The sequence below is a fragment of the Caloenas nicobarica genome, chromosome 27 (assembly GCF_036013445.1).
Source record: "Caloenas nicobarica isolate bCalNic1 chromosome 27, bCalNic1.hap1, whole genome shotgun sequence".
Lineage (NCBI taxonomy): Eukaryota > Metazoa > Chordata > Aves > Columbiformes > Columbidae > Caloenas > Caloenas nicobarica.
In genome coordinates, this window is record NC_088271.1 from 2,050,208 (window position 1) to 2,070,045 (window position 19,838).

Below are 19,838 nucleotides of genomic sequence, written 5' to 3' on the forward strand. Positions count from 1 at the left end.
GACCCCCGGCTCGTCCCCAGGGACGGGAGAGCACCGGGACCCCCGGCGGGGAGATGTGGGGACGCAAGGGGACAATGCGCTGCGGGTTTGTGGGGGGAACGGGACAACGTCACCGCTCAGGGCTGGAGTTTTTAAGTGTGTGAAGGACCTGCGGGTCCTTGTCGTCGTGCAGGGACGTGTCGGGCAGAGCTGCCGGCGGTTCCTCCGTGTTGGCACAAGCTCTGCGGTCCCTTCTCTGGCAGCTCACCAAGGAGCGGCCCTAGGGACCAGAGGGGACCGGGGGGTTGTCTGGAGCGAGACCCCCAGCCCCGCAGCCCCCCAGCCCCATCTTCTCCTCGTTTCTCCCCACAATTTGGGGGTTTGTGCCCCCCATGAGTGGTAACGGGGGATGGAGAGAGCCGCACGGCGTGGGGTTCGACATCCACCCTTGTCCTCCTCGCTTCCTTCAGCCGAAACAGGGCTGGAGAGCGGAGCCGAGCAGAGGTCGGACTCGGTGATCTTGAGGGTCTTTCCTGCCAAAATAATTCTGTGACTCTAAAGCAAACACTTGGGTCAGGGCAGCAACGACCTGGAGCAGGTTCCGCCTGTGACAGCTGCCCTGCCCAGGAGCTGCAGCTTCTAAGAAACAGAAAATAAGGAGGGTTTCAGAAAAAAAAAAAAAAAAGAGAGAGAAAAAAGTTCCCCGATTACATCTGGTGAAGTGACAAATCTGCCAGGCAGGTGATTATTCTGTGTACGGACGTGCCGAACACAGATGCCGATAGGATTAAAGGGGAAGGGGGGGAGCTCACCCTGCTAAACCAACACCTGATAAAAGAATAAACCAGCCGGAGGAATAAATTGCCTGCGCTGCCAAGGTCGGGAGCTGCCGGTCCCAGCGCCCGGGGAGGGGGCAGCAGCCCAGCCCCCGGGCCGGCACGGCCCCCCCGGCACCGGGCACCGTCCCCGCCGCAGCCCCCGCTCCCGGCGCCCGTACCCGGCATGCCCTCGGCTGCCTGGTTGCTTTCCAGGCACGTCCCGGGCATCCCCTTGGGATGGCGCAGAAAATTAACAGCAGTTCAGATCTGAGGAACTTTATGACACGTGTATGATAGGACTGAACCAGGGCGTAATTGAATGACGGATGAGCTTCCAAGAGCCACATTTCCAGGGAGTAATGAAAAATAGAAGTGCTATTGACTAAAGGAGCTTTCGGCGGCCGGGCGGCGCGGCGCGGGATGAGCCGGCTGCCGGCGGGGGGAATGCATCAATACGGCAAGTAATAGCTCAGTTATTATAACTCTGGAAATGTCATTCAGGCCTAACCAGAGAACACTAGCTATTAACTAGCCTTAAACAGAAAGCACCAGGCGGGGAGGCCGAGCTGGGAGCTCCCGATAATTATTTTACTTCTTTTCACGGCTCCGTCGCTTTTTCCGTTGCGGGGGGCAGGCCCGAGCGCGCATCCCTGCTGCTGGCAGCCCCGGGAGTCCCTGCCCGCGCTGCCCGCGCCGCTGAGCCGGGCTGGGCTCCCCGGGAGCCGCTCGGGAGGGTCCCCATCGCCCCCAGCATCTGCCCCTGCCCGGGGCTGCCCATCCCTCGCAGGGCTGCGGGGTGCGGGTGTTGCTCTTGCCATCTGTGGCGACGAGCGTGGGACTGAAGCCTTCGTGGGCGCATCCCTCCCACACACACATCCTTCCTTGCATCCCTCCCTGCACACACATCCCTGCCCGCATCCCTGCCCGCATCCCTGCCCGCATCCCTCCCTGCATCCCTGCCCGCATCCCTCTCCGCATCCCTCCCTGCATCCCTGCCCGCATCCCTCCCTGCATCCCTGCCCGCATCCCTGCCCGCATCCCTGCCCTCATCCCTCCCTGCATCCCTGCCCGCATCCCTGCCCTCATCCCTGCCCTCATCCCTCCCCACATCCCTCCCCACATCCCTCCCCGCATCCCTGCCCTCATCCCTGCCCTCATCCCTGCCCTCATCCCTTCCCTCATCCCTCCCTGCATCCCTGCCCGCATCCCTGCCCTCATCCCTGCCCTCATCCCTCCCTGCATCCCTGCCCTCATCCCTGCCCTCATCCCTCCCTGCATCCCTGCCCGCATCCCTGCCCTCATCCCTCCCTGCATCCCTGCCCGCATCCCTCCCCGCATCCCTGCCCTCATCCCTCCCCTCATCCCTCCCCACATCCCTGCCCGCATCCCTGCCCTCATCCCTGCCCTCATCCCTGCCCTCATCCCTCCCTGCATCCCTGCCCTCATCCCTGCCCTCATCCCTCCCTGCATCCCTGCCCGCATCCCTGCCCTCATCCCTGCCCTCATCCCTCCCTGCATCCCTGCCCGCATCCCTCCCCGCATCCCTGCCCTCATCCCTCCCCTCATCCCTCCCCACATCCCTCCCCGCATCCCTGCCCTCATCCCTGCCCGCATCCCTGCCCTCATCCCTGCCCTCATCCCTCCCCACATCCCTCCCCACATCCCTGCCCTCATCCCTCCCCGCATCCCTGCCCACATCCCGCCGGAGCCTCCGCCGTGTGGTGCGGCAGATAACCGGCAGAGCCGTGATCTTGGCCGTCTCGGGGCCCGCGGACCCCTGAGGTGTAATGAAAGCCTGTGGGAGAGTATCGAGTGAACCTAAATGGATTTTCTCCATTAACACAGACCCATCAGCCAGTTATCAGCTCCGGGGCTGCGGTTGCAGCACCTGGCACTTAAAGTGCCCTCGGCCAGTGACGCCGACATTGCCGACATCTGCTGCCGCGGCGCAGCACCCACCCACCCACCGGCACCTGTTCCCTGCGCACACCTTCCTTCTCAGGGGCTGTCCTGTTTTGGGGTGCCCTTTCTGGGGACAGTGTGGGAAGGATGACAGGACACAGCAGGGGCTCCAAAGCCCAGCCTCAGCCCCCCCGGGTCCCCCTGCCCCGCTCTGCCATGGGGGGTCCCATGGTGGGGAGGGGGCGAAGGGGACGGCTCTCATTCCTGCACACAGCCACTACCTGCTTGCAGTTCATCATTAGCCAGGAAATAATTAATTGTTGGGCAGACAAAAGGCATCGCTCGCCCCCCCCGGGGACCCTGTCAAAGGGAGCTGTCAGGGGTTGGCATGATAAATTACGGCTCCGCCGGCTCCGCAGCCCGTCACCGTCAGGGCTGGGGAAAAGTCCCGCGTTGTCCTTTTGATTGGGGGTCACCAGGGGTCTGGCTCCCGCCTGGCGTCCCCGGGGACACCGAGGTGACGGGGCAGGCAGGGGCCGCGGGGTGAGCAGGCAGGTCCCTGCCTTGTGCCACAGTTGTGCCCGCTGTGTCCGTCCTTCCAAGCCGTGTCCCTCTGTCCCCCTCCAAGCACCCGCCTGTCCCCACCGCGGCGCCCCGCGGGGCTGCCGGCGGCACGTCGGGCGGCCGATTTCCACCTTGTCGGCGTTTTTTGCAGTGATTGCGGGGCCAGCGCTCTCCCCGGCTCCTGCCGATCAAATTACCGTGGCCGCGCTCGCCGGCAGACGCGCTCAGAAATCGCCCCCGCCGCTCGCGTGAAATTTCCTGCGAATTAAAGTGTTGCAAGGTTAAAGAGTCACCCGTGCGCCCCGCTGTCCCCCAGCCCCTGCGGCCGCCTGGGACCGCGATGCTGCCAGAAAACAAAGTGGCCGATGACTGAAATAATGAAATAATATGTATTCATCCATATTCGTTTGCATGTTTTAAACGAGGTGGGCTGGGGAAGGCTCTCCTGGTTTGCTGCTCATGCTGCTGGGCCTGTGCTGGGCAGGATGGCCCAGCCCTGGGACGGGGAAACTGAGGCTCGGAGGCAGCGGCTGCTGCCCTGGTGTCTCAGCAGGTCTGTGCCTGGTGCCGGCGGTGGCTCCGGCACGAGGCCGACGGCAGCACGTAGCTCCAGGGAGCACCAGGGCAGTGGCTGGTTCGGCTCAGGGACCCGAGGGTGACGCTGATGTCCCCGCTGCCCTTTGCAGCCGCCAGCTCGGGGTGCTGCCACCCCCGTCCCCATGTGCGGCTCTTGTGGCACCTGGCTGTGCCCTGGCCACTGCTCCATGAGCCGCTCGGCGCTGTGGCCAGGCTCGGGTGTTTGCCGCGCGCTGGGTACGAGCTGGAGGGGTTTGCAGGTCAGGGCGGTGGCGGCTGTTGAGGAAAGGCTGGATGGTGACTGTCACCTGGCGGGGACCGGCAGGCTGGCTGCGGTGGGGCTCCCTCGCTCTGCGGGATGGCGGGGAGGTGATGGCGGATGGGACGAGTGGGTGACGCGGTGCTGCTGCCAGTGCCATGGGGCTGAGTGCCGGTGGCCACGGTTCTGGGGACTCTGCCAGCAGCGTGCCAGGCCCGGCCGTAAGGAGTGCCGGGGCTCGGCAGCACTAACGAGGTCAGTGCCGGGGGCTGTTTACTCCGTCCCGCTGTGGGAGACCCCCAAACGGGCGCCTTGATCTGGCTGTCCCGGCGGGCTGCGGCGCGGCACGGGCGGCGGGGGGCCCGGCTGCCGGCAGCAGATAACCCCCAGTGGCTCCCGTCCCGCGCCCGTTATCAGCGCCCGCCCGCCTCGCCAGACGTGTTAATTAGGGCGCTCAGCGTGAGCAGCCGGAGCACGTATGAGCACGCGTGGCCTCGTGCACGGGCTGGCACATGTCTGGGCTCTGCCTGGGAGCGACGTGTCGGGCTGGTGGCTGCGGGAGCTGCTGCGGCTGTGGGGATGTGAGCAGGTGCAGGATGGGTGTGCACAGGACCGGGTGTGCATGGAGCAGCGTGTGCACAGTGCAAGGGTGTGCGTGGAGCAGCGTGTGCACAAGGCAGGGTGTGCACAATCCAGGGTGTGCATGGAGCAGCGTGTGCGCAGTGCAAGGGTGTGCGTGGAGCAGCGTGTGCACAAGGCAGGGTGTGCACAGGACCGGGTGTGCATGGGGCAGAGTGTGCATGGAGCAGCGTGTGCACAATGCAGAGTGTGCACAATCCAGGGTGTGCATGGAGCAGGGCATGCAGGGGTGCACCCACGTCAGGCCGGGTGTTTAGGGGTGCAGCCGTGCTGGGCGGGATGCATATGAGTGCGCACACCCCGGCCCAGGGCAGGCTGCGCTTTGGAGGGCGCAGGCGGCCTCTCCTCCCCACCGGGGCCCGGTGCCCCTCTCACCTTTGCTGTCAGCCGCCACCGTCAACACCTTCTGCCACCGCGGCTCTGCCATCTCCTGAGCCATCTGGCTGCCCGGTTTTGCAGAGCTCTGGTCACCCCCCTGCCCTCCCTGCTCCCTCGCTGCTCTCTGCCCGCTCCCTGCCCAGGACGGGGGGCTTTGTGTCCCCAGCGATCCCCCTGCCCCGGCATGGCCATGCCCGCGGCTCGCCGGGCCTGGCGTGGCGAGCCATGGCTGCAGGATTGCCGGCACTAACACAATTACCCTGACACTTTCCAGCCGCTGTCTCTCCGACAATGAATTTCTGATCTGATTTAATTTGTGCGGGCCCTGGCGGCATGCACGGCCGCGTGCCGCCAGCCCCGGAGCCCGGCGGGCGCGGGCGCTCCCTGGGGAGGCCGAGGGGCAGCGAACGCCGGAGACCCCCCTGGTGCCGTCCTGCCAGAGCGGGCACCGCGTCACCCCTGCACCGAGCGCCGGCAATGATGTCGTGTTCACGATGGACCAGGAGAGAGGCTTCTGGTGCCTTGATAGCCGGAGCTGCTCCTCCAATGCTGCCCGGTGGTGCCACCGGCTGAGCTGTGCCGGGGCGCAGGGTCTGCGGTCAGTCCTGCTCGCGGTCCGGCCACGCGCGGTGCTCCCAAAAACACGTGGGCCGGGACGCGGGGCGGCGTGCCGTGGTGTCACCGTGCCATGGTGTCACTGTGCCGCGGTGTCACTGTGCCGCGGTGTCACCGTGCCGCGGTGTCACCGTGCCGTGGTGTCACTGTGCCGTGGTGTCACCGTGCTGCGGTGTCACCGTGCCGCGGTGTCACCGTGCCGCGGTGTCACTGTGCCGTGGTGTCACCGTGCCGTGGTGTCACCGTGCCGCGGTGTCACCGTGCCGCGGTGTCACCGCCGTGCCGAGCGGAGATGGGGACAGTGCGTGGCTGGCCCGAGGGGGCACGGAGCAGCGCCGGGCGGGGGTCAGGGTGGGGGTCCCGGGGTGGGCGCAGCGAGGGGCTCGGGGCTGTTGGCCCCGTCCTGCCCCTCGGGATCGTCGTGCCTCGCCGGGCCGCGTCCCCTGGACTGGTGGCCGCTGCAGGAGCGGAGCGGAGCGGGGACCTCCGCGCCGCCCCGCTTTATTATTGAGTTTAACCTACAGTCTTCCTTACATGCCACAGTGCCCGTAACTAGTGCAGAGGCTGCTTTTATGTGCAAATGAGCCTTTTTTTTTTTTAATCTTTGACAGAGAATGTGCTGTGTTTACATAACAGAGGGCCCTGGTACTCTGGAGAGGGCCACTGACAGTGCTGGCAGGAGATGTTAAGAAAGATCTAACATTTCTGATCTCTGTTTAGCCAGAGGCACTGCGAGGCAGGCAGGAGCGGCAGGGGAGGGTGGCTGGGGGTGCTGGGGGGGCAGCTCGGCTGCCGCTGCCCCGGGGCCGGGGAGGGCGCAGGGACCGGCCGGGGGGGCTTGGGGACCCGCGGTCTGTCACCCGTGGCCGTGAGCGAGCGACCCGGGCGGCTGCGGTGGCACCGGAGGGTTGGGGACCTGGGGGGTCCCGGGGGGAAGTTCACCAGGCGGCAGCGAAGAGGAAAACTCCTCCCGCCAGGTTAAGTGGAGAAATGACCAATATCCTAAGGCCAGCTGGGTTAAAACGCATTAATTCAGGATGGGCCGTTAATGGCGGTATTGATTAGTCTCAGCGCTGGGCTAACGAGCGTCCGCGTTAACGAGGTGTGAAGTGCAGCAGCGGGTGCGGTCGGGAGCTTTGGGTGGGGGCACAGTGGAGCACCCCAAGAGGGACCGGGGAGCGGGTTCATCCCCCGACATGGGCTCCGGCACACGGAAAACAGAGTATTTTTGAACTCCTTTGCTCTTTTCTAATTTTTTTTTTTTCCTTGAAAATACTCGAAAGACCAAGTTTCTTCCCCCTCCACTTTTCCCAGCAGTTCCCCTTCCTCTGTCTCCCCCAGCCCTGTTACACCCGGTCCCTGTGCAGTGCAGGGCGAGGAGCGATGCTCAGGTTTGGCTTTTCTTTGTGCAACTTTGCAGAAAGCAAAAGGGAGAATAAACTTGGTCTTGGTGAGGATGGATTTGTACACAGAAGCCCACGAGAAGTTCTTCCACCCAAGCCATTCTGGCAGCTGGTTCGGCAGGCTGGCGCTTGCGTTTAAACAAATTTTGTTTTCTTCTCTGTTATAAAGCCAACGCTTAGCCCGGGGGACTGGGGAGCGCTGCTCTTTTTCTAGATCTGCAAAACAGGCTGAAATAACAGCTCCGGGTGCGCCCATTTATCTCTTAGCCCATCGCGTCCCACTCCGTCACCCAGTCCTCTCATCTCTCCGCATCTCCCTAAAGCAAAAGCTGACAATGAAGTGTAAATGGGGAGTGTTGGCTCTGGAACATAATGACGGCAATTTCGATGCCAGCCGTCATTTCCCCGCCGTTGCCCCAGGTAACAGGAGCCGTTGTCTCCCGTCTCCCACGGCCGGTGGCTCCGTGGGGTTTGCTGCCGTTTGCATTAGGAGGGAAAGGGAAACACCGTGAAATGAGGGGGTGAGTCCGGGCGGCTGCTCCCCGGGTCCAGCATCGGCTCCGGGGGTGCCCGGGCTGGGGAAGGTGGTGGTTGTGCATGGAATTTGCATACATTACCCACAGTTCTTTGCCTTCCCCAGCGCTCCCGGGAGGCTGCGTGTGCCGGCTCGCCGTAACCGCGCCGTGCCGGTGCCGGCGGGCGCCGCGACGCTTGCAGAAAGCGGGAAACCAGCACTTTGCAACAGGAAAAAGTTTGGGGTTCAGGGCAAAGCGATGGGCACAGGTGGTGCTGCCCAGCCCTGTCCCCATCTCCATCCCTGTCCCCATCTCCATCCCTGTCCCCATCTTCATTCCTGTCCCCATCTCCATCCCTGTCTCCATCTTTATCCCTGTCCCCATCTTCATCCCTTTCCCCATCTCCATCCCTGTCCCCATCTCCATCCCTGTCCCCATCTTCATTCCTGTCCCCATCTCCATCCCTGTCTCCATCTTTATCCCTGTCCCCATCTCCATCCCTTTCCCCATCTTCATTCCTGTCCCCATCTCCATCCCTGTCCCCATCCCCGTCCCTGCCGCGTGGCTGTCAAACGGCATTAAGCCCAAACTAACCCCCCGTCCACCGGAGCCGTCACCATCATTCCAGATAACTGTAATCGAGCTGCTGAATATGTAGCTGGGCTTGGAGTTTTGTAGTTGAGATAAATATTGATATTAAAGCTGTCAGGGCTGGCGAAATGACGGTGACACCCGCTCTGCCGGTATCACACCAGCTGCAGCCCCCGGGACGGCACCCGCAGCCACGGCCGGTGGGCACAGGGCTCAGACATCGGGGAAATTCAAAAGTCGATATAATCACTCCGCCGCCAGCCCCGCATTTTGGTTTGTTCCTGCTGGATGGCACTCGATGCCGGCGTCCCCGCGCTGCCGGGCCGGCTGCTCACCCGCCGGGGCATGCGGCGAGCTGGGGGTGGGCCCGTCCCTGAGGAAAAGAAAATAAAAGGGGAAAAACATAACGGGCAGCCCCTGTCCGCCCGTCACCACCCGGGCAGGTTGTGGGGAGCCCTCGTGCCCCCTGCCCGTCCCCCCTCCCACCCCACCACGCTCCCGCTCGCTCCTTCTTTATTTTTTTAATTAGCTGATTCGCTATCTGGCGCCAAAGTGCGTTTCCAACCACCGCACTCAGGAAACCTCATTAACACAGATCAAAAGGAGCTTTTAATGATTTATAAAGGTGCAGCAGTTTGGAGAAATTAAATAATTTAGGTGGTGTGTGTACGGCGGGTCCCTCAGGGCCGCATTACGGCGTACGGTGAGCCGCAGCCCCAGCCGCGCTTCCCCGCTCCGCCGCGGCACTGGGGACACCGCACGGCCCCGCCGGGACCGGGGACACCACCGGGACTGGCGACATCGTCACCTCCCTTCTGTGGGGCTGGGAGAGACGAGGCTCCTGCCATAACCTCGAGCGTCACCTTGTCCCTGCGCACCGCGGTGTCACCGGGTCAGGACGCCGACATCTCCCGGCACAGCCTGGCGGAGGTTTGGGTGCTGGTGCCACCGCCGCAGTGGCCACGCTCACTGTGCAGCCGTCAAGAACATTTTACCAACACGGTTAAAATAAAATAAACCTTGGCCCTGGCAGGGTGGTGGGACGGGGGGACGCCCGACTCCCCTGGATGGACCCAGGTGTCCGGGCGCATCCGGCTCCGTCCCCTCCCAGACCCCACAAGTGGCTTTTTGCCTCTTTTGCCCCAAAGCTCCGCGGCTGCTCCGGAGCGGGGAAAATGGCTCTGCCACCAGGACACCACGACCAACACGTGGCCGAAATCCCCCGACGGCCCCGTCCGGCTCCCGGCGCTGCCGGCAGCGTCCCGTAGGACGGCGCTCGGTGCCGCGGCACGGCCGAGGAGAAGGAGGAATAGATGGAAAAAACCAGCTTAAACGTTCCCGGCGTGGAGTCCGCTGCCGCCTCGGCCGTGCCGGGACCCAGCCGAGCAACGGGATTAATGGAGAAAAGAGCCGGACGGGAGCGTCCTCCCGTTCCTGCCGCCCCCCCGGGCCGAGGAGCCGCGTTGTGCCCGTTCCCGGGGGGACCGCGGCGGGGGCTGCGGGGGGCTGGCGCTGCCCGCTCCGCCGCTGAATTTCCATCAGGTCGTGTTTAAGAAAGACAGCGAGAGGGCGGCGGGCGAGGTTGGGGGCTGGTTTCGGGGGGGGTGGGGGGGGGCGCTGCTGTGTGTTATTTTGCTCTGTAATAGGCTTATTACTCCTGATCACGCTGTGACGATTTGAATGAAGGAGATTTCGGGAGATGAAAGCGTCAGGGAGATTTTAAGTGTCTCAGCGCCTGGCCCCGGCGAGGACGGGTGTCCTTGCCGCGGGGGGGACCCCCAGGACCCCGTCACCACCCCGTCCCAAACCCCCTCCTGCCGCCCCCGCCGCCCCTCACTCCTCTGACGGTTACAAACCTCCTAATTTTCAGCCTCAATTTATTCATGGCCAGTTTATACCCATTTGTTTATGTGCCAACACTGTTCTTCAGCTTAAATAGCTCTTTTCCATCCATAATGTCTCCCCCCCCGCCCCGTATTTCAGCAAGCGCAATCATATCTCTTTTCAAGCTGTTCGGGAAAGAAAAATCTGAATTATTTAACCCTTGGGACACTGCCTGGGCTTGCAGGGTTGTAGCAAGACCAAGGGAGAAACACACTTTGTTCCCGCGCTGGGTCGCTGCCCTTGCGTGGGAGTTTTGGGGAGATGCTGCTGCTCCCCGGAGGGGAAACTGAGGCACGGAGGGGGCAGCGGAGGGGCCATGGGGTGAGCGAGGCCACCGGGCAGCCCGCCTGTCCCCTCCGCGTCCCCTGCCTGTCCCCTGCCCTGCCGGCAGAGCAGGCCGGGCTGTCAGGTAGCGCTAACGGTAACGAATGCCCCTAATGAAGCACCCAATTAGCCGGGATCCCAGCCTTAATGGTAGCTGACAGAGCTGAAAGCTGCGAGTAGTCGATTGTCAAGTGTAACATCCCGGCGGGTGCGCGGGGAGGCTGCGCCATCCGTCTCTGTCAGGAAAAACAAAGCTCCCGCGTTAACCCCTTTGGCGGTGGCCGAGCGCCATGCCCATGGCATCGGCCCTGGTAGTGGCATCACCCCTGTCCCACGGCGTCATCCCTGGTGGTGGCATCATCCCCATCCCACGGCATCATCCCTGGTGGTGGCACCATCCCCGTCCCACGGCATCATCCCTGGTGGTGGCACCATCCCCGTCCCACGGCGTCATCCCTGGTGGTGGCACCATCCCCGTCCCACGGCGTCATCCCTGGTGGTGGCACCATCCCCGTCCCACGGCGTCATCCCTGGTGGTGGCACCATCCCCGTCCCATGGCATCATCCCTGGTGGTGGCACCATCCCCATCCCATGGCATCATCCCTGGTGGTGGCACCATCCCCGTCCCACGGCGTCATCCCTGGTGGTGGCACCATCCCCGTCCCACGGCATCATCCCTGGTGGTGGCACCATCCCCGTCCCACGGCATCATCCCTGGTGGTGGCATCATCCCCATCCCACGGCGTCATCCCTGGTGGTGGCACCATCCCCGTCCCACGGCATCATCCCTGGTGGTGGCACCATCCCCGTCCCACGGCATCATCCCTGGTCCAGGATACCCGCCCCAGTGATGGCATCATCCCCGTCCCACGGCATTGTCCCCGTCCCACAACATCATCGCAGGTGACGGAGTCATCCCCATCCCATGGTGTCATGGGGGGCTCATTTCCAGGGGCTGCACGTTTCCAGGCAGAGTAACAGAACCCTGGATTTGCCCAAAGCTGAGCTTTTCATTCGGCCTCAAAATGTCGTGAATTGGCATGTGTTGGTGAGCCAAAGCGGGGGCTCTCCTCTTGCTTTCTGCAAGTCCTGATGGGCCAAAGAGCTGGAGATTTGCCCTGAGCTGGTGTCCCCGTGTCCTGGGGACTCGAGGGCTCAGGGGAGGTGGGGACGCTGCCCACGGGGAACGTGCCAAAACTGGGGCGCGTAGCCGGGCACCGGCGCTTGGCTCAACCGCGGCTGCTCGCCCTTCCCTGCCCCGCCGAAAGGCGTCTTTTATTTTTCCTGTTTTGAAGCAGATGAATTAGCAATGTGCCTCGTTTAGCCAGTTCAAATCCCGCTCATTTTAATTAGCGCGGGCGGGCGGCCCTGCTGCGGGCAGCACGCAGGGCAGCGGCGCGCTTTCCAGGTGGCGGGTTTGTAAAACGCTGTTGACATTTTGCGAACGGAGTGACTTAAACGATAACAAATTAACAGACGGCGCCGTGCGTGCGTGCGCGCGGGGCTGGCGCGGCGTGAGCCTCCGGGAGCAAATTCGGTTATCGGAGCGTGGCCGAGCGCCGGTGGCTCCGTGCCGGTGTGAGCCCGGTGCTGGAGTCTCCGTGCCGGTGCTGCGGGTTGGGGTGTCGCGTCCTGGATCTGTCCCCCGCCCCGTCCCTGAGCCCCCGGTGCCGGGCTGTGCCGGGACCGCGGTGCTCGGTGCCGCGGCACAGCTGCGCTCCCGCCGAGCGGCCGCGTCGGACCCCGGATCGTGCGCGTTGCAGCATTCGGTGGAACCGCCAGGAGGGAATATTTGATCAGGCAGAAATGGAATATTTATAGGAGGGAGTGAATCAGCAGGGGAAAACGGAGACATAAATAAAGATTCGCCAGCAAGGAAAAACCAGGACGGAGCCCAGACAAAGTCACCCGGTGCCTGGGGACACGTGGCCCCGGGTGGCAGCGCCTGCGCTGCCCGCTCCCCAAACACGGGGTCCGAGCAGCCCCAGTGTCCCCCAGCGCTCGAGGGGACGCGGGAGGGTCCGGGCAGCCCGTGGGTGTCCCCTGATGGCACACGGGGACGTCCCCGTCCTGTCCCATCCCACCAGGGTCTGTCTTTGCCGTGGGGCTGTGGTGAGGTGGCAGGGACACCCCGTCCAGCCCTGTCCCCAGGGGACAATTAGTGTCGTCCCCAACCCCGGCTCATTGCATTGAAGCCACCTGGGCACTGTCTGCGGGGACAGGGATGGGGACAGGGACGAGGACGGGGACAGGGACATCCTTCCCCCAGAACCTGTTCCTGGCTTTAATCCCGACTTTGTGCCGTGCGACCCCCCCAAAGCTGCGGGTGACCCCTCCCCGCAGCCCCATCTCTGTCTGTGCCATTTATCACAGCTAATCAGCTTTAATTCGGCAATTTGTCAGTCTGGAAAAGGCCCTTCGAGTTAGTTGATTTTTTTTTTTTTTTTCAAAAAATACAATAATAATTATTATTATTATTATTCCCCTGATAAGCATAAGCCCTCCTGTTACAATCGCCTTTGCTTGGACTTTAATAACGATCATGAAAATAAATAATTTTTTGAAATAAAAGGCAGGGAGAATCTTTTTTTTTTAAACAAAAAAAAAATGGTATTGTTTTGTATGCGTTTGAAAATTGTTTCCCAGTAAATCCCAGCCCTTTGTATTAATTTTACATTTTAAAATGTTACCTTGCCAGGGGCAGGGTTGGCACAACTGACTCGAGAAAGGAGAGCGAAGGAGAGAGAGAAAAACCCTTCTCCTTAATTAGCGTTTTTTCCCTGTGTGATCAGAGTGCTTATGAGGCAGGTGATGAGGGGAGGGGGGCGGCCGGCGCCTGCTCGCGGGGCTGCGGAGCCAGCCCCCCCTCTGCCGTGCCCCCTTCCCCGTTTGGGGTGCTGGGTGTCCCGTGGGTCACCCTGTGCCACCGCCGGCCCCGCCTCATTTTGGGGTGTCCTGTGTGATGAGCTCGAGCCGGTCTCAGCCCTGCTCAGCACAGGGCACTCGGGAAGGGACGGGGGGGGTCAGGGACACCTGGGGGGGGCTGTGGCCACCGTCCCCGTCCCCCCCAGGGCCACACTGACCCCTCCAGCCGCTGGCCGAGGGGCTGCGGAGCCGCTTCTCGGGGTGCGTCCCCATCCCCGGTCATGCCGAAGTGGGGGTTCTGCTGGCGGGGGGGGGGGCATCCAATTAATTAGCAATGAAAACGTGATCGCCACAGTGTGGGGGGAAAGCCGGGCCGCCCGGTTGGCCCCCCCGGGGGAGCTGGTGAGCGCCAGCGGTGCTGGTGGCGCCGGGGCTCTGCCGCGTCCCCCCCGGCAGAGCCGGGGGACGGGGGGTCCCAGGGGTCGCCCCCAGGAGCCGGGGGGCGGCACGCCGCGGTGTTCCCAGCACCGCTAATCCCTTAATCTCTCAGATAATCAGCGCCAGAAACAGCAATTACGCTGGGATTGCGGCGCGCGGCTGCGGCGATGCCAACGCTCCGGCGGCGCCGGGAATCGTGATTGTTTTGTGACTGAACTACCAAGCGGTGCCGGTTTCTTGGGTGTAAAACGAAGAGGCTCCGGGTTAATCTCATGGGTTAACGGGGGTGTTGGGGTGGGCAGGGAACGGGGCGATGGGGGGAGCTGTGCCGGGCTGCATCCAGCCCTGGGTCACGGTCAAACCGAGGTTTTGGTGCAGCCGGGGCCGCCGGCATCGCCGCGGCAGGACCCGGTGACCCGTGGTTCTCCCGCAGGTTCCACCGCGGGGACTACACGGTGGAGGTGAGCATCAACGACTACCTGGACATCTACTGCCCGCACTACGAGGAGCCGCTGCCCGAGCAGATGGAGCGGTACATCCTCTACATGGTGAACTACGAGGGCCACGCGTCCTGCGACCACCGGCAGCGCGGCTTCAAGCGCTGGGAGTGCAACCGGCCCGACTCCCCCAACGGGCCCCTCAAGTTCTCCGAGAAGTTCCAGCTCTTCACCCCCTTCTCGCTGGGCTTCGAGTTCAGACCCGGCCACGAGTACTATTACATCTGTGAGTAGGAGCTGGGGGGTGATGGTGGGTCTGGGGACACTGGGATCCGGCGGGGGCACCCCGGGGATGTCCCCGGCATCGCCCTGGCCTGGATGCTGAGCTCGGTTTGCATCGGGGACCCAAAACACCACGAAAACCCCCCAAACCCAGCCCTGCCCGTGTGCCGACAGCGCCGGCAGCTCCGGCTCAAGGTGCAGATCCGCGCCCGGTGCCAAAAGCCGTCACCGGGGCTGGGGCACGGCCATGGCTGTGGGGCGGCCACGGGAGCGATGGGGACTTTGCAGGGACCGCGGGTTGATGGGGACACGGGTGTCATCCCCGTGGGGCCACCGCCAGGCACCACTGAAGGTGCCGCCTCGGGGCTCCCGTGTATTCCCGTGTAGTCCCATGCTCTCCTGGGTATTCCTGTGTGTTCCCGTGTGTTCCCGTGCTCTCCCGTGTATTCCCGTGTATTCCCATGTATTCCCATGTATTCCCGTGCTCTCCCCATATTCCCATGTATTCCTGTGTATTCCCATGTATTCCCATGTATTCCCGTGCTCTCCCCGTATTCCCATGTATTCCCGTGTATTCCCATGTATTTCCATGTATTCCTGTGCTCTCCCCATATTCCCATGTATTCCCGTGTATTCCCATGTACTCCTGTGCTCTCCCCATGTTCCCATGTATTCCTGTGTATTCCCATGTATTCCCGTGCTCTCCCATGTATTTCCATGTGTTCCTGTGCTCTGCCATGCTCTCCCGTGTATTCCCATGTGTTCCCGTGTATTCCCATGTATTCCCGTGTATTCCCATGCTCTCCCATGCGTCCCCGTGCTCTCTGGGGGACACGCTCCCCTTTTTCTCCCAGCAAACGAAGCCTAAACTGGGCAACTCACCCCAGCAGAGCCTGGAGCAGGCGGTGAGGGGGAGAGGAGCCCGACCGGCTTCCTCGGGAGCCCATCGGAGCCACGGGAAAATAAGTTAATGCGGCCCAGATCAGGCTCTGGGAGTCTGGCAATCAATAAAGGGTAAAAAAATAATTTAAAAAAAAAAAGGAAAAAAAGGAAGCCATGATCCCCGAGCACTCGACGGTGTCACCGGGAGCCAGGGATGGCTCTTCTCGTGCCGGAGCCAGCCAGCGTGCTTATCTCCCTTATTATTTCTCCCCCTTTTTCCTAAAGCATCTGTTTTCAGCCCACTTAATTTGTTCCTTTTATCTATATTAAATTACCATTTTTCCCCCCCTCTCCTTCTCCCCCTGTAAAATGTCACTCGCGAAATAACTGCATCTACAACTCTCTATTCCCCCCCCAACCCCGTTTTATTTTTTTATTTTTTATTTTTTTTAATGTCGTTAGGGAGAGATTACACAGAAGTAAATGGTGAAGCTGATCATTGCTAAACCGGTTAGAATTCATGTCATGCGGAACATTAGAAATTATGCCTCTTTGAGGAACCGTATTTAGCAGACATGAAAGAAAAGAAATTACCTCCTCCTCGAGCTGGCAAATTGGAATGCCATTAACCTCGGGGCGCGGGGCCGCGCTGGTGCTCCCGGCGCGGGGCCAAGGGCACGGGCTGGCCCTGGGGACGGCGGGGACATCCGGGGTGCCCGGCACAGCGGGTACCAGGTGCCGCTTGTGTCACCTTCCCCGCGAGGGCTGTTGTGGAGAGGGGGAGAAAACAGAGAGAAAAGGGGGAAAAAAAAGATACCCTGGGTGCTGGGCGGCGTCCCCGGCGTCGCTGCCGCCACTCCTGCCCGGTTCCCCCTTCTTCCCGCTGAAATGAAACTTTAGTGTGAATTCTCTCTCCCCTTTTTTAATCCAAAAAAATAGACAATTCAATTCCTTCAAAAACATATATATATAAAAATCGCGTTTTCTCATATTGACAGGGGACTTTCGCCAAGACCATCGTTGCAATTACTCCCTTGCTCGCTGCCAGTGAGGGTTATTTTCGCTCGGTGCCTCTACCCCCGTCCCCAAACGGCGCTGGGACCAGCAGGGACCCGACTGGGCTCAGCTGGGACGGGGCGGGGGCAGCCCCAGCCCTCCCAGTATAAACTGGGGGTGTGGGGGGGCTCTGCTGGGGGGCAGCTCTGGCCCCGTCCCATTGCGTCCCCATCACCGCTCCTGTGCAGCGGGGCTGGATGCAGCCGCGCGGGGGGGTCACGGCGAGCGCGGCCCCTCGGGGCTCCCTGTCCCACGGCGGGGGCTGAGCCACTGCCCCCCCCCAACCCGCCCCCTCCTCTCCCTTTTGCTTCTCCGCAGCCGCGACCCCCCCGAATGTGGTGGACAGGCCCTGCCTGAAGCTGAAGGTTTATGTTCGGCCAACAAGTGAGTGAATCGGGGGGGAGCCCTGGGCGGGGGGCCGGTCCTGCCCCCGCGGTGGCCCTGTGTCCCCCCCGGTACCGCCGGTGGAGATGGGGACGGTCCCCACAGCCCCGCCGGTGTCGGCACCGCGGTGGGCGCGTTGCCGGCGTGGGAGACGTTTGCTGCTGGGTTTCAAAATAGGGGAGAAAAAAAAGAAAAATTGAAAAAAAAAAAATCTCTGCACAGTGGCTACTTTTCAGAATCAAATAACTCAGCCATTTAAAAAAAACAAATTAATAATTTTCTTCTCCTGTTAACGTGTAATTAGCAAATGGCAGCAGCTCTCCCTGGGGAAGGGCTGAGTGCCTGCGAAATGTCACCGTTTAAAAGGATGTCTTTCTTTTTTTTTATTTGCATGGCTTTAAAATAAAACCCAATATAATGAAACCATCTGTAAAAAATCATTCTGTTTTGTTCAGGACTAGGGCATAATAGGGGGGGAAAAAAATCTCTCCTGGTATTATTTTTTCAGAGTTTAATAATGTTGGTATTTTATTATGCCGACGCCTTGCGCGGAGGAAGAGCCGCCGTCACGGGGTGAGGGGATGGGCGGGCAGCGGCGCTTCGGGGAAACGGGGAGTCCTGGGGTCCTTTATTTTTTAAAATCTCATTAATCTTGAGATGCTGCTGGGAATTTGGGGGGGTGGTACCCAGCTCCTCGCTGCTGGGGATGCATCAACAGCATCCGGACCCTGAGGTACCGAGCATCCCCCCCTCACCCCGCTCCCTCTCTCGCTCCGTTTTCCGCAGACGATTCCCTCTACGAGTCCCCGGAGCCCATTTTCACCAGCAACAACTCCTGCTGCAGCCTCAGGGTCCCGCACGCCGCGCTCGCCGTGGTGCCGGTGGTCTGGACGCTCCTGGCCTCGTAGCGCAGCCGCCGCCGCGCCGGGGAGCGGCTCCGCGGGAAGGGAGCAGCCCCAGGACGGATCCCCGACACCCCGAATCGCCTGCGAGCCGCGGAACCCGCAGGACGGCGCTCGGGGAGGTCACCGGTGCGCAGGTTTGGTGCTACCGGCGCGACGCTCGCCTGGATCCTGCCGCCGCGTGAAGTCCCCGTCGTCACCGGGCCGCCGCGCCGCCCCGCGGGACAGATCTGCCGAGAGCCGCCGTCCCTGCGCCGCGGCTCGCCGGGCTCCAGCCCTCCCGTCGGATCTGGCTTTTTACATTTCTAGACCAAATACGGAGTCCTCGCTGATTTTTTTTTTTTTTTTAAAAAAAAAAGCAAAGAGATTTTTATTTTTATTTGTGGGGTTGTTTCAGCCCAGGCTGCCCCGTGTCAGACTGACCCGCACGGGGCCGGGCTCAGCCCCCCTGAGCCCCTCGCCGGGGCGGCACCGGGACCCTGCCCGCGCCCGGCTGCGGGCAGCGCCAGGACAGACAGATGCCGGCAATGGTGACAACGGCTCCGTGGTCACAGACTCCTTCCCAGCCCGGCCACCGCTCCGGCAGCAGGACGTTGCGGTGCCGGCCCTGCCGCGCTTCCCCTGCCGTGGACACACCGGGACGGGGCACACGAACGGACGCGAGCTCCTGGTGGGGTGACCCTGTCCCCACCACTCGTGCCGTGGATGTCACCGCTGTCCCCATGGGGCCTTGGGACAGCTCTGTGCGTGGCAAAGCGAACTGGACGCAGCGAGGGGAGCGCTGGGGACAGCGGGCCGGCACGAGGAGCACCGGGAATGGCCGGCACTGGGAGCACCGGGGACACCGGGCTGGCTCAGGGGACACCGGGGACGTCTGGCGCGTGGAACAGCAGGGACACGGGGCCGGCACGGGGATCCCGCCGGGCGCTGGGAGCCGGCGGGCCGCGCTCGCCCAGCCGCCGGGGTCGCTCCGGGGGCCTTCGGCTGGCGCCAGGGTCGCGGCCCCGCGGCGCTGATCTCGGAGCGTGTCCCGGCCCCGGCGCTGCCCACGGCGCCGATTTTCCTCCTCCGCAGCCTCCTGCTCTTCGCTGGGGGTGCGAGACCCCCGGGGGGGCCGGCAGCCGCGTGCGGGACCATCGCGGCGCTCCCCATGGCCACCCCCTCGGCCGCCGGGGCTGCCTTGGGGGGTTTTTCATTTTCCTTCTTTGCATTAATAAGCAAAACCCCCAGCCCGACTGTGGCCTGATGAGGGGGGGCAGGTCCCCAAGGAGGGGCTCCCCCCACGGCCCGACCCCTCCTCGCCTTAAATCTGGGGGGGTCCCGTGCCCGTCCCGCAGAGCCCCCCCGTGCCCGGGGGGTCAGTGGCCCTGGGGACAACGGTGACGGGCTCGGACCCGGCCAAACCCCCCCGAACCACGGGCACCTTTTCCGAGCGCCCCCCAGCCCCGTCCGGCAGCCGGGGGGGCCGGCGGGGGCTCCGTCCCTGTACATACAGCGCTAAACTGTGAGCGGTTTTTTTTATGTATTGTTGAGAATGAATTTTATGGAAGGGTTTATTTTATTTTTATTTTATTTTTATTTTTTAGACTAGGAAGCTGAAATCTCGCAATAAGCTCATCTCGACCATCCAAAAAAAAAAACAAAAAAAAATTCCAATTAAAAAAAAAAAAAAAATCACATTTGCTGCCGTCCCGTCCCCGTGTGTCCAGACCAGGTCGTGGTTCTCGAAGGTGAGCGGAAGCACCGTGTTCATCCGGGGGATGATGAGGGGGGGGCGCCCACCCAGCACCCAGCCGGGCGCTGAGCACCCACCCAGCGCGGTGCCGGCACAACCTGGCCTTCGGTCTGTGTTTTATATATATATAGATTATATATATAAATATCTATATTGTGTACAGCGATGTGGGAGAGTGGGAAGGCGAAGGTGGCAGCGGTGCTGGGGGGGCTGGGGGGCTGGGGGTGTCCCCGGCGCGGGCTCTGCGTGTTGGTCTCCGTTCCGTCTGTCCGTGGCCGCGCCGCTTTCGTCCTCGACGTCGTGCTGATGGGAACCGGGTCACCGCCCCATTGGGATTCTGTATTTTTTTATAATAAAATAAAAATTAATGTCTCGTGAGGCCCTTGCTTTCGAGAAGTGACTTTTCCTC

At 62.1% G+C, this 19,838-nt stretch overlaps 1 protein-coding gene across 1 annotated transcript in view; it reads left to right on the top strand.

Annotated features, from left to right (window-relative positions):
* Window positions 1-19,595, top strand: part of EFNA2 (ephrin A2) — a 36,774-nt gene extending 17,179 nt beyond the window's left edge. Inside the window, exons 2-4 of the mRNA XM_065652611.1 lie at window positions 14,185-14,474; window positions 16,727-16,792; window positions 17,579-19,595. Of these exons, the coding sequence (XP_065508683.1) occupies window positions 14,185-14,474; window positions 16,727-16,792; window positions 17,579-17,700 (478 nt within the window). The 3' untranslated portion in view covers window positions 17,701-19,595. The remainder of the gene's footprint in view (window positions 1-14,184; window positions 14,475-16,726; window positions 16,793-17,578) is intronic.
* The last annotated feature ends 243 nt before the right edge of the window (window positions 19,596-19,838 follow it).